General features: G+C 43.7%; 7 protein-coding genes across 7 annotated transcripts in view; 4 read left to right on the forward strand and 3 right to left on the reverse strand.

The window, feature by feature from the left end:
• Positions 1-1,420: 1,420 nt before the first annotated feature.
• Positions 1,421-1,661, forward strand: PHALS_10805 (uncharacterized protein; the record flags this gene model as incomplete). The annotated part of the gene is made up of 2 exons (XM_024726297.1): positions 1,421-1,513; positions 1,593-1,661. The coding sequence occupies 2 exons, from the start codon at positions 1,421-1,423 to the stop codon at positions 1,659-1,661; spliced, it is 162 nt and encodes a 53-aa protein (XP_024576988.1).
• Positions 1,662-4,519: 2,858 nt separating this feature from the next.
• PHALS_10806 (iron donor protein) lies at positions 4,520-4,964 on the forward strand (the record flags this gene model as incomplete). Its single annotated transcript, XM_024726298.1, has 3 exons — positions 4,520-4,627; positions 4,683-4,777; positions 4,838-4,964. The coding sequence occupies 3 exons, from the start codon at positions 4,520-4,522 to the stop codon at positions 4,962-4,964; spliced, it is 330 nt and encodes a 109-aa protein (XP_024576989.1).
• Positions 4,965-5,072: 108 nt separating this feature from the next.
• PHALS_10807 (SWI-SNF chromatin remodeling complex, Snf5 subunit) lies at positions 5,073-7,563 on the reverse strand (the record flags this gene model as incomplete). Its single annotated transcript, XM_024726299.1, has 12 exons — positions 5,073-5,180; positions 5,256-5,438; positions 5,513-5,650; positions 5,727-5,805; positions 5,877-5,955; positions 6,029-6,317; positions 6,386-6,508; positions 6,578-6,653; positions 6,721-6,977; positions 7,060-7,122; positions 7,185-7,319; positions 7,396-7,563. The coding sequence occupies 12 exons, from the start codon at positions 7,561-7,563 to the stop codon at positions 5,073-5,075; spliced, it is 1,698 nt and encodes a 565-aa protein (XP_024576990.1).
• A 157-nt stretch (positions 7,564-7,720) lies between these two features.
• On the reverse strand, positions 7,721-8,059 carry PHALS_10808 (uncharacterized protein; the record flags this gene model as incomplete). Its single annotated transcript, XM_024726300.1, has 2 exons — positions 7,721-7,726; positions 7,799-8,059. 2 exons carry the CDS (start codon positions 8,057-8,059, stop codon positions 7,721-7,723), a joined length of 267 nt encoding a protein of 88 aa, XP_024576991.1.
• Positions 8,060-8,378: 319 nt separating this feature from the next.
• On the forward strand, positions 8,379-9,146 carry PHALS_10809 (peptidyl-prolyl cis-trans isomerase c; the record flags this gene model as incomplete). The annotated part of the gene is made up of 1 exon (XM_024726301.1): positions 8,379-9,146. One exon carries the CDS (start codon positions 8,379-8,381, stop codon positions 9,144-9,146), a length of 768 nt encoding a protein of 255 aa, XP_024576992.1.
• An 80-nt stretch (positions 9,147-9,226) lies between these two features.
• On the reverse strand, positions 9,227-11,882 carry PHALS_10810 (aaa family cdc48 subfamily; the record flags this gene model as incomplete). The annotated part of the gene is made up of 3 exons (XM_024726302.1): positions 9,227-9,394; positions 9,460-10,126; positions 10,195-11,882. 3 exons carry the CDS (start codon positions 11,880-11,882, stop codon positions 9,227-9,229), a joined length of 2,523 nt encoding a protein of 840 aa, XP_024576993.1.
• A 1,303-nt stretch (positions 11,883-13,185) lies between these two features.
• The window catches only part of PHALS_10811 (uncharacterized protein), a gene marked incomplete at both ends in the record, with an annotated part of 583 nt that continues 258 nt past the window's right edge, over positions 13,186-13,510 (forward strand). Inside the window, 2 exons of the mRNA XM_024726304.1 lie at positions 13,186-13,330; positions 13,403-13,500. Coding sequence (XP_024576994.1) covers positions 13,186-13,330; positions 13,403-13,500 — 243 coding nt within the window. The remainder of the gene's footprint in view (positions 13,331-13,402; positions 13,501-13,510) is intronic.

The following is a 13,510-nucleotide window of genomic DNA, read 5'->3' on the forward strand; positions in this document are numbered from 1 at the left end:
CGCAGACACAGATATCGCGGGAGCGTTACGGGTTAACCCATACGTCGCAGGGAGACAATCCGAAGGAAGTCGACGCCGTGCCCTGAGTTTGGCAAAGTCAAATAGGAAGTGTCGCTCCACACGCACGTCCACTTCCTTGTGGCTCAACTGTAGGTTATACAGTGAGTAAAGTTTTCGCTGCCGTTGCACCCATTGCTCAAAGAGCGCTTCGTCATCTGTAGCGCTTTCGCTAGGGGCGAGCACTACAGGTATTGTACACATTGCGGGTACCCGAGAGCCACCTCGCTAAGCCCTCAGACGAGTGCGATAAGCTTTCAATGAAAATTTATGAGGACTCAAGATATGAGCTCGAAGAGCTTTCCGTTTGGCAGGTTAATTTTCCATTCTGGCCGGGGTTCCGATAGTGTGGACGCGTAACGATCGATTACCTCGTCCTTCGCTTCCACAGCGGGATCCGCTGGGCGGAAGCCATATTCCACACGAAGGTCAATAACCGGCCGTGGATGGGCGATCTTCAGAGCCGCCTTACGGAAAGTTTCCAGCTGCCACCACTGTACCCCGTTGAGGTCATTGGTGATTACACCACGTCCCTCGAGTGACGAGAAGTCAGGGAACGGACATGGGGTCCGCAAGGCGCGAGCAGGGCTCGTATCCTGCCGCTGGCGATGCTCGCCTTCCTCGTCATCCCATGCGGGAAAAGGTGTGTCAGACTCGTAGTCGACCACCTCCATATCCTCAACGAGGTCACCCGTCATTGATAGCGTGCGCGAAGCGCGACGCTCGTGCTCATCGAGCCTAGGTTGTACATTCCCCGGTGCCGCGGACGCACTGTCAGACATGGCACCGCGTGTGGGAGACGAAGTTGGGCTCTGCTCGTGTTCGCTGTCAGAACTAGCGAGACTTAGTGACTCAGTGCCGTTGATACAGGGCTCATTGAGCACGGAAGTCGTTTTATTCTGAAGAACTAAGTTGCAGTGTCTAAACGGACATGCGAGCCTCGTTGCGGCAATAATCGATTGGAACTATTAATGTTCTCAATCTTAATGGGGGGAGTTAAACGGGTTACACGTACCCTGGTAGTAGAGGGGGTGTCATACGAGATGGGCATGGTGTGACTGCACCGAAACAAGAATACGGTAGTGGCTAGGTAGCCAGTAAATATGCATGTATTTAGATATATTTAGGAAAATTTAATCATTTAGAATTAGGCGGCTTTGCCGCAGATAAAAATAAGTAAAAATCAGTTCTTAATTTTAAACGGAAGTGTAATAAGCCTTGGGTTAAGGCAAAAATTACTCTTGGAGTAAGCGGATTGCGATCTGCTAACTCGTACTTGTTCTAAATATAGAACGAAAGGTCGGTGGCCTAAATTACGCTTCCTCTAAGCGCAACGCTACGGCACCCCGCTGCACCCATGAACATGTGCGCCATCCGAGTTATTAAGACTGAAGGAGCAGGAAGTACCACCAAACCTCCGAACGTCTTGAGGAAACAAATGCCGCGTAGACATCACGTGTATACACTGTCTGATTGTCTAGCGTAGTCGTATGCAATGATCACGATTTCGTAATAAATCATTGTGATTTGTTTAGCGAGATCTGCAACTTTGTCAAATGGTGACTTTGGTTACAGCTCATGGCTTGCAACATGTCTCTCGTTGAGAACAGGATGTACTGTCGGATCTAAGCAGCGCGCTCCTAATTCAGAAAAGTGTATGTAGTATTTGCCGGTCTGTGACGAGTCTTCGTCGTTAAACTTTGTCTCTTGAAAGGCGATCAGTTTATGCTCCAAAAAAAGTCGCTGATATGTGTTGCATTTGGCTTTTTTTAACCCTCTCTCATTCAGCGAGACTCCATTAAATGCATAAGCCCCTCATGCGTGGGATCACTAATCCATAAGGCATTTTTGTTATCGCTTTGAGAAACAGAATAGCCCCTGAGTCGATAAGTCCTTCTCATCACATACTGAGACGCTTATTGTAACCTTTGAATGAAAATTAAGCTTGGTCGGCTGAATGTGGTGGCAAACCTTCTTCTTTGTCGCCCAGACTATTGATGTTAGCGTACCATAAGTGTATCATCATGCGTCGACGGTGCGATAAACATGACGTACAGGTTAAACGCAGCGTGTACAGAACTGTTGAAGACAATGGAAATCATCAGCTTTAACCTTAAAGATTTCTCGGCAAAGCGCACAAAAGCATTTTGTACCGCAATGCATTGCAGTAACACAGCATGCTCGCTTCACACAACGCGCGTGGCTGTACTCTGAAATATGGCCAAAAATTAAGATTTTTGTTAAAGCTACGATAACCCCCCATGAGATCTCGAATCGTTAGAAAACAAATTTATCGCTCATTGATGGCGTCCCATGATGTAGAAAAATAAGGGAAATTTCAGCTGTGACATAAACTTAGGAGCAATTCTACGGATACTAGAATATATATCAGAAAATGTACCAGTAATTTCGTGTGGATAGGAGCCCGCAGAAATTATTAATTTCAATCATAATTACCTAGTCAGTAACTACACATTGCTAGGAAACAATTTATCAAACAAAGCTTTTCGCTCGGGGAAGTAACACGATTGTGCTCAATAAAAAACAATAAATGATATACGACAAGGATTCATTACATCAACGTTCATACGCTTGAAAATCATCCTAGTTGTATTTCACGGATACCACAGCTCTCACTTTTTTACGTAGTCTCTACATCTACATTTTTACCGACACTTCGGTACTATATATATTATTTATAATGACACAAAACATTTTGTCAATTATGTTTCGGCTGTATTTTGTTGTGTTTGGCAGAATTTGACAAAAGTGTGAGGTGTGAGTGCTACTACCTTTCGGTTTGTACAGATGTACAGCCCTATCCCCGACACACCCTCCCAAATTTTGTTGCCGGCCCAGTTGAATTCGCAATTCTTTTGCCGTATTAAAACCAACACTAAAGTCGGACTACCACTGCGCCTAAAGTTTAAATATACCATATGCACTTAATCGTGAATGCTCCTTCGACCATTCTAGTGCCTGGAGTCTACTCCGGTTCCCCCCATCGAATGGATCAACGTGTCTCCAGAAATGATGCGTTTCACGCGACAAATGCTCTGAAGCAACTCTGGGCGATCTCCGAGTAGACCAGCTGAAGAATCTCCAAATCCTGCCCATCCACACTCCAAACATACGCCCTTACCGCTCACTAAAAAAGACACTTATTTCACTCTATCTCACTATGCACAATATACAAGCTCCGTGCCTTTTTTCAATGGCAAGAAGTGCTGCGACACCCCACCGCGGAGCTGACGACTTTTCACCAACACGCCGGGCCTGGCGGGGGAAGCGGAGCCTACTCAACTTCAAATGAAATAGTCATGTCATGATCACGTCGTCATTACAGTTTGAACCACCTGAAGTTGCTCGTTGCGTTGAGAAAAATCATTTTTACACCTACGCGTATGGACATTTCACTCGGGGGACAAAATTCGCTTCGCGAGCGATTCTATACACGTCACCACTCATCAGAAGTACAACCTTTGCTCAGAGTAGCAAGGTCGGTAAAATGTGCACTTTGGATGTATTTCATTTTGGGTGTTGGCGAGGTCCCGTTGAGTTCTGTATTCTGTTCGCGTAGGTAAGGAGATCGCGCCTCTCATTTATCTGTAGGTTGCACATGCCAGCTTCAGTGAAGCGGATGTCCGACACCGATGGAATAATTCATCGCACGACGTGAACGGCCAGATCTAAACTTATCACCTCAAGCTCTTCGCTACTAACAGCTCCGCTGATCGCCATGAGACAACTGTAACAGCTATCAACCATGGGTCATGCTAACCACAAGATTTGTCCCCATAAAATAGAGGGAGGCACACTGCAATTAACCTCCTCCATAGGATATGAAGGCCGTGGTCATAAACGGTCACGGTGCCTGGGCTATTTTGCCGAAGTAGCATCTCAAACTTCTATGACCTTTCTTATTGAGGCCGTATATTGCTCACAACCCTAGTGTTCGCGCCAGCCCGCCAGGCCTCTCCCTGCTCATTATGTAGTGCTGACGGAAGTTGATTCTCCTGCGGTTAGTGGTAGTATCACCTAGAAAATTTACATCAAGGTGACTGATTTATCACCACCTCCGCAAGTGTCGATAGTGGAATGCTTTACAGCGCCACAAGATTCAACGCAAACCTTGATTGTTATATCGAGCACTCCCCCGAGTTGTCCTGTACCACTTGGTGTCCTCTTACCTTACATGATTAAAGACCAATCATCAAATTTGGAGCTCTTTGTCTCATCAATCATTTAAATCACATTCTGGAAATAAAAGTAAAGTGTCAAAATGCTGTGCCGAACTACTGTTTCTTCAGTTCGCTGCGCATTCCGCCGCGCTTCTACGATAAGCTTCAAGGCTGCACCAAGTCTGTTCAACTTGTCTTCATCTCAAAGAAAATCGATAGTCCCAAATCGTGTTACTCTGCGATCTCAGCCCTTTTCAGCTGACGCTTTGGCCCCTCCTCAAATGACGGAGCATGAATTCATGGAGCTGGCTGACAAGACTTTGTTCGACATTCAGAGCTGGTTAGACGGTATTGAGGAAATGTTAGAAGAGTGCGACGTCATGTTTTCGGTATGTTAAGTCTCTTGGAACAACTATAAAGCGTGGTTTAATGTTCGCTGTACAGGTAGGAGTTTTGAAAATCGATTTGGGTGAGTATGGTACGTGGGTAATCAATCGTCAGGTACCAAATCGACAGATTTGGTGGTCTTCTCCTATAAGGTACGGCATGATCAAAACGATCTTATGTATGTCAAGTCTGATGGCGCTTTGATGCTATAGTGGTCCGCGTCGTTACGAATATGATGCTGAAAGAAGAGCTTGGGTCAATACTCGAGATAAGGGAGAGTTAAAAGAGTTATTGCACACTGAGATTTTGGAAGCAACGGGCATTGAAATCTACACTTAAACGTTAGCATGGAGTTGCAACACGGCTGTGTAGCTTTTGCCTCTAAATCAAAGCGAGTAGGTTATCTCACAATGATTCCGTTTCAATCCGCTTACGACTTGCTAGGTTTTAACGCTCGTCGTACTCATTGATTTCGTCGTTCTCACCCTCCTCAGCCATTTCAACTACTGACTCTGGTCTGTTCATATCTACTTCGTGTCGTTCGCTCATGTAATTCTGGTTGTATCAATACACAGAATCATCAGTCTTGTAACATTGACATGATTCACACAAAGTAAGGCAAACGCATACTTCAAGCAAAAGGCCACGAAAGTGCTCAGCGGACGCCTCTAACGTTCCAGAAGCCAAAAGTCCTTTTCGACGAGCCTCGTCTTCTTCCCATTCGGCAATAGCGCGATCTCTTATATCTAATAGATGATCACGACGTCTTTTTTCATTTTCTACTTCAGTTAATTGAGAATAACGTTCTTTTTCCTAACCGAAACAAAAGATCTGCTTGTTATTGCCGATCTAATCATGCAAACCAAAATAAAGTCATCAAATGATACCTCATCAGTGCATTTGCGCCACATGTCGCCCATGATTTTTCTTGTCTCTGACGCTGAGCGGCGAGTCTTGCCAATAGCATCCTTTTGCATTTGACAGAACACGATAAAAGGATTAATTGGTCGTGGAAGGCGACTATCCTGAAGATCCAATGAACAGAAAATCAATTACTAACGAAATCTAACAATCAGTGAGAATAATGATCAAAAGAGTTACCTTAGAATCTCGTCGCATAAATCTCTTTGATCTGTCAGCACTATCTGAGACTTTCACTGTGCTTCTCCAAGTCGTAGGTCTAGGCATGACACAATTAAATTGTCACGTGATTCCATGCAGCTTAATATGTCGCAAGGTTTTTTAACATACGCACGAACAGTCTTGAATCTAGCAGATAAATAAGTTTTTTCTTCTTGTGATAGCTCACTTAATACAGGTTGCCATAACTCTGTTGAATAACAAAAGAACGATTTTTTAAGACGATGGCGATACTTCGAAATGAAGATCAAAAGTTTACTTACTTGTGTCTTCCGTGCTACGAATAATGTCGTCAAGAGGCGGCATTACCTCAATGTATCCCGCTCTAGAAAATGACTGCGACGAGCTGGTTTCTTTATCGGACAACGGATTTGTTCCAACCCAATCTTGCCCGCTGAGTACAATACGATACGCAACAACTTGCTCATAAATTGAAAAGACGATGGCAGGCTCAAACGTTTGTGGTAATTTTAGGTCTGCACAAAGTGTTGCAGCGAAAATCTGCGTTGCACGGTAGTCATTTGACACATCCCATTCAAATTGATCGCGTAGCTGCAAGTACGACATATGCATCAGTTGCAAAATCATCATCATCATGAATAATATAAGCAATTGCGTACGGAGTATCCATCTACAATGAGGTCTAGATAGATAGGATAAAGCAGTGTGTTCTTGTGTAAATTGATCACGGACGACGAGGTAAACAACAAGATTTGTCGTCGAATAGACTCAGCAATTGCATCCTGCATACAAATAAATGCACAAACCACTTGAGCACGATGCAAAGTGTAAAAATTCAAGGCACGACGCACTCTAAGTCTATCAGTCATCTTTTCGTCGTGAAAGATTTGCATGGCAAGAAGTTCCGGTGAACACGAAGCTATTGCACTATAACAGATCGACCAAATGACCATCTGCTACATATTTAGCAACATCAAGTCGTTTATAAACGTACGCGTCAACAAGAAATGTATCCTGATATCGAATTCCATCCTCGTCGACATCAAGGCGTATGGGGCAAATGGGGTCTTGACTAGCCGCTTGTTGACCATTGTTGACTTTAAAAATCGAATTGATCGACATTCTTCTATCTGCGTAATTTTTTAGATATACTTGTCGTGTCTCCATCTTAGCAAGCAAAGGTTGTACAATGCACCGCCGCTTTCGCTTCCGATTCCCCGTTACTGGCTCATTCATCCCTTTGGCTTCCATCTTCAAAGAATAAATTAAAGAAAACAACAGCATAAGCAAGTGGCAATCTTACAGTCAATAAACATGAAAGAACGAGACGAACCAACTGTGCAGGCGTGACATCTGCGTGTATAATACTCCTCTTGTCTGTCATACTACGTCCATACTGCTCAGAGCACATTCACGTCGATTATATAGCCTTTCATCACATTGTTTGCATTCTCTAACCTGTATAGGATTCATAGATCTTCTACAACTCATATCGAGCGGCTTGAGAGGTCTAGTGGTAGCTCTTTTTAGCGTCTGATGTGCTAAAGCCACGCGATACCTCATCAAAAACTTATCTACCGCTGCATCTGCAATCTAAAACTCATTGCACAGCCATGGCAAAGCTCAAAATAGTCATTCGGCGCAATGATTAATTCGTAGTCGGACGTACGTCGGATATTGCTTTAATACGACGGGTCTCAGGTAATAAATAAGCTCGTAACTGCTCTTCAGACCATCCTAGCTGCTTCGCTACTTTATCATTAGCCACATCATATCGCCGTATAAAGCGCACTAAACGGTCGGCTGCCGAGCACGTATCACCTGATCCCTCACTCATGGGGGAGCCTTAATCGTGATCAAATTGGCGGATATGTAGCAAACACCATTTTTGTGTATACTACACGTGAAAAGCTAAATTGCTCTATTTGATGTTTATACATATATTCAACAAAGCTACTATAAGCGTGTCGTACGAGATGTTGCGCAATAGATGTCTAAGGCTGTGTAAACAAGCAAAAAATGTGAGCAAGGGTTTTTTGGATAGTTGCTTGATCTCCGTTATAACGTTGTACCTCGGTTGCTATGCTTGAGACTGGTTTTCCATTTGATTGGTATTGTTGTTCTTGGTTTTGACGTTCAATAAGAGCCCGACGATTCTCGAGACTAAGAAACACAAGTGGTGACCGCGGAGACTCTAACGTGTCAAATGTCAGTGAACCTGGCACAATGGCATTTCGACGGCGGGCAGCAATCAATTGTTGAAAGCCTCGACGAAGGCCTGAAGTTGACGGTGCTATGGTCGAATCTGTCCACTGTGTCCCAGTGTTGATCATCCTACGCGGTGAGTTCGGAATGCTGAACCCCATCGTTTCAACCAATATCTTACACGTCAACAAGAAACCTGGGAGATGGTAATATTGTATCCTACACAGTGCGTAGGATTAAAAATGACTCTGGGCTTGCGAGAAAGAAGTAAAGTCTAGTCAACCTTTACCCACGCGGAATTGATGGAATTTAGCCATTCGGTAAACCCTGTCCAATCGAATAGGTGATTATAAAACAATGAGAGGGTTTGTTAAGTGGAATAATACAATAAAAATGAGGGGTTCAATATTGTCTAAACCCAAAATTGTGATAGCCAAATCTGCACTCATGGCTCGCCACGCTCTAAATGCGCGCAAAGTCATTTTCCTGGGACTTGGGCTGCTCTTTGTAATTTACTTTGTGGTACTGAATGTTTTCTTTGACTCACCACTGGATGAATCACGTTTAATGCCGTTAAAAAGTATGCGCGAGGCTCAAAAAGAGCCACCCGAGCCCACACTTAACGTGGCACAGAATGAGTCGAACACGGAGAAGGAAACTGAAATTCCTGCCCCCATAAGGCTCTGGAATCCTAATCTGTATCGAAAGTATGTGTGGCTTGATGTAGCTATTGATGACGTGTATGTGGGTCGAGTCACAGCTGAATTATACGCTGATATTGTGCCGAAAACTGTGGAAAACTTTCGAGTGCTAACCACAGGCGAAAAAGGAACGGATTATGCATTTAAAGGCAGTTCATGTCATCGCATTATCAAGGGTTTTATTGTGCAATGTGGGGATTTTACAACGGGCACTGGAACAGGAGGTCGCAGTATTTATGGTGGCAAGTTTGACGATGAGCCCAATGGGTTGAGACTTAAGCACTCGAAGAGATACATTTTACAGATGGCCAATGCTGGTCCAAATACCAATGGCAGTCAATTTTGCTTCATGCTGACTGCTGCACCACATTTAAATGGCAAGCACGTTGTTTTTGGAGAAGTCGTTGAGGGGTTTGAGGTCGTGGACAAAATGGAGCAAGCCGGTGTGGAGAAAGATGGTATGCCATTGCAGCATAAAGTCAGCTTTGTAGATGGGGGTGAGATCCTTTTTTAGCTGTGACAAGAGGAATTCCACACTTTCGGTTATGATCGTAGCAAACATTAAAAGTGTGCGTTATCACAATAATTTAAATATTACGACAGTTGGCCTAACCTTTCTGCAAACGTAAAGTAGTCGGTCATCGACTCTTTGGATGATATAGGTGTGATACCTGCGAGAGCTTCTTCAAAATGGCGCGATGTCACTCTCTCAGCTTCTAGAGACTCGCGAAGAGCGAGTAAAGCAGCTTCACGGCATAGGTTCTACAACAATAATGTCAGCGTCTATGTCTGTGAATTTAAAGTCGTAATGTCAATGACCAACCAACCTCGAGTTCAGCGCCGCTAAAATATGGCGTACGACGGGCTAGATCACTAAAATCAATATCAGTGCTCAATGGCATTGGACGCGAGTGAATTCGGAGAATCTCTGCACGATCAATTTCACTTGGAAGGTCTACAAATAAAATACGGTCGAATCGTCCTGGTCGCAAGAGTGCTGCATCGATGCAGTCTGGACGATTTGTTGCACCAATAACCAAAAGTCCATCAGCAGACTCGACACCATCCATTTCATTTAGCATTGTAGATAGCACGCGTATTGCAGTTGAAGTTCCACCCTCTCCAGATCCATCAAATTCTCGCTTAGAAACTATGACGTCGATTTCGTCAAAAAAGACAATGGCAGGAAGAGCAGCTCGTGCATCTCGAAAAACCTGACGTACAGCAGCTTCTGCATCACCAAAATATGGTGAAAATACTTGAGCTGCTGAAAGCGACAAAAATGTGACTCCACTTGAATGAGCTGCTGCTCGAACAATCGAACTTTTACTGCATCCAGGTGGACCATAAAGTAACACACCACGGGGAGCCTTGACACCAAGCCGAGAAAATGTCTGTGGATACTTTACGGGCCACTCAAGAGCCTGCTGCAGAGCAAGCTTTGTTTCGGCCTGACCGCCTATACTATCCCAGCCTTGGCGTTCAAAGTCTTTGCTGAAATCGGCAAAAATGATTACGAGTGAATGCAAGACAAGACAATCAAAAAAGTAGTTATCACGTACGTATAGCCGCTGGCACTTCGAAGAGCCGATGGTACGATGGTTTGCATAGCTTGATCAAAGTCGGCCATGGTCACTTGAAAAGTTTTTGATGGTTCTTTCTCATTGCAAGGCCCATATTTTTCAGTGCGCCCTAATAAAAAGCTAAAAAAGTCTGAATGGGACTGTTGTTTGTACTTTTCAATTCCCTCATCCGAGCTTTGTTGACTACTTTTCTTAATGAGAAACCAAAGCGGAATGATAGCCATTGGATTATTATGCCAAGCTCGACCTGCGACAACAGGGCCAAGTTTTGCCGGTGTTGATCGTAAATCACGAAGAGGCTCAACTCGAGACTTCCAATCCATCCACCATTCCTCCAAATCACGATCTCGAGAAAGAGCCACAAGTTGTAGAGTAGAAGCGACCATTGTAGCCTCACGACACAAAGCTGCGATATCAGCACCCACGTACCCGAGGGCTTTGGCAGCTAATATATCTAGAAATTCATCTCGATGTTTTTCCTGTTCTTCGTTGGTGCTATTGTTTAAAGCGATAGGTGTTTGGTACAAATGCGTTTGAAAGATTTTCCTGCGTAAAGCTGTATTCGGCGGTCCAACAAATATTTCTCGATCAAATCGTCCAGGACGACGTAAGGCTGTATCGATCGAGTTCGGAAGGTTTGTTGCAGCAGCAATAACCACATTTTCACGCGAAAGACCGCTCTCTACACCGTCTAGAAGCGTCAGTAATTGAGCCACAATACGACTGTGAGAAGCTGAGGCACCGCCGGCACCTTCTCGTTTTGGACAGAGAGCATCCAACTCATCGATAAATATGACACTCGCAGCATGCTGAGCACTGGAAGCATGAATTAAAGCCGTCTCAAATGTAGCACGCAAAGCGTGTTCAGCATCGCCACGACCACTAGTCATTATTTCAGATCCATTAATCACTTGCAAGTTTAAATCCAGCGTTGCGCCGGATGCGTCCTTTATCTGACGGCATTCGTGAACAACCGAACGCACTAACAAAGTCTTTCCCACACCAGGAGGGCCACATAATAACACCCCTTTTGGAAACTCTACACCAAAATCCGAGCGAAGACGCGGGTACATGACAGGTAAAAGAATCAATTCACGCAAAGCTGTTCGTTCGTTTTCCATCCCTCCTATCTTCACTTCCGTATTCTCGTATGAATTGGAAATTGTTTTCTTGCTAACGTCTATATCAATACTGTCTACTTCTCGAGTATTAATTGACTCGGTCAATGTTACACGAGTACTGGGTGTAATACTTACAAAAGGTGCAGTAGGATACGTCGACACAACCCTGAAAGTCATCACTTGTTCCTGCTCGTCACTCAGTTCACCTCTGCTCTTCGCTTTAAGGCCTATAAATGTCGGAAGTTTAACTATCGCGTCTGCACATAGAATAAAGTGACGCTGTATCGTTTGCTGAAGTAGAGAGCGAATTTCTGCATCATGTAATAATTCGGACTTTGACGACGGAAGCAGTTCCAGTGTCACAGCAACAGCAGCACGTACAGCAACACGCGGGACCCATTGCAGCTCGCAAATAAATGTAACGCTATTGTTTGTATTGCAATTGTGAGCTAATAGTGATGATTGTAGCTCGTGAAACGTCTGTGAGTCGCGTTGTAACGTTACGGATATATCCACTTGAGCCTGCTGACCGGAATGCGAGCTCATTGCAGCGACACGACAAAGCGCGAAAGTATTGGCATCAATGCTGCAAAGAACATATTGGCTGGCTTCACGTGGACGAGATTTCAGAACGACTGAGGATAATCGGCAGCGGCATGTGAAATGTAAGACAATTTCTACATCAGAAGCATGGCCATTGCTTAGCATTTCTTAACGTGAATCTGAACTGAAAAACGAGCTTATTTTTACTAATAAAATCGTACAATACGAGATCGGTGGCTTAAAAAAATGCTCTAAAAAATGGTGGAGGGGTAGTGACTTGATCAATGTGAACGCGTATAAGCGAAAATAATCATTTTGGCACAAAGATAAAATCCAACATGCTTACTTCTCACATCGGATATCGTGAATTCGTTTAAAATCATATTATCATTGTTTGATACAAGTGCGATACAATAGCAACAGCAATGTTGAATACGGTCACGCTATGATTCATATAGGCATTAAGCAGCAACTTTGGTTTCTTAGCAGGGAATAGTTTTATGCAATGCATCCTTATAATGCATATAGAGATTTCGATAAGAATCGTATACTCCGCAACAATGTACATACCCGCTTTCTTTGACATCATGGTTTAGGCAGGTGTGCTTCCACAGTTTATGGCTGCAACTTTCTTTATTTTGACTATCGCTCTCGCATGCTCATGTCTGTGAGCACCTTAAGAGCAAAAGACGGGGTGTCTGTCCATGCTGGATGTAATTAAGCACATTGAATTCATCTCATCGAGGAAGTAGCCCCCAATTCAAATTGCGCCACTCAAGTTGAGTGTAGAAATATATAGTTTTGCCTATCATCAGCTATGATAATAGAAAAACGATAAAACATAGAAATATGATAATAGCTGACATATCAAAGCCTTTCGCAGACGGTAATAAAATCAACTTAACTACTTGATAGCTTCGGACTTCTATGAAGTATGAAATATGCTAAACGACTCGAGTTTTTCTAATGTAAGATGCAGGCTAATCTAATTACAATGCTATGTCAGTCGCAGAATTTTTCTCGAAATGTTTAGAAAACATTTCGTATGTCCTCAACGTTATACTGATACGTTAGTGAGCAGATACAAACAAAACTGTAGCAACATGATAGAAAATTTTAGCTTAATCACATCATCGCAAAGAATTTTAGGCTCTTTTTCCACCTCGTATTTCTTGGAAACTCAATTTTCTTACTGGTCTAACTGCCTACGCTCAGATTGCTCACTTCGGAATTTGCTCTCACTTTTACCAGCCAAACAAACATGAAGGCCATTTTCTTGATTTTGGGGACCATTTTATTCGAATCAATGACTTCGACATACGCGCTTGGCCAAGCAATTTCGCCATCGCACGATGAGACCCATGTCGGTGGTGATAGTCGTGTTTTAGTTGAGGACGATCTGGGTGACGACTTTGATGATGATAACTTTGGTGAGATGGGTGGCTATCGTGGTAAGTGTGTGTTCACATTAAGCTTAGTTCTTTGATTGTACTAATGAAATCACAAATGGATGTGATAAAAAGCTCTGCGCGGCCTTGGAGAACAAGACAATGATAACGATAATGACGATAATGGTGACGATGATGATAACGACGAGGTCGTTGTTGCGGGACGTACAGTGGTTCGTGGGG

Source organism: Plasmopara halstedii (genome assembly GCF_900000015.1).
Source record: "Plasmopara halstedii genome assembly, contig: Scaffold_525, whole genome shotgun sequence".
NCBI classification, from domain to species: Eukaryota; Oomycota; class Peronosporomycetes; order Peronosporales; family Peronosporaceae; genus Plasmopara; species Plasmopara halstedii.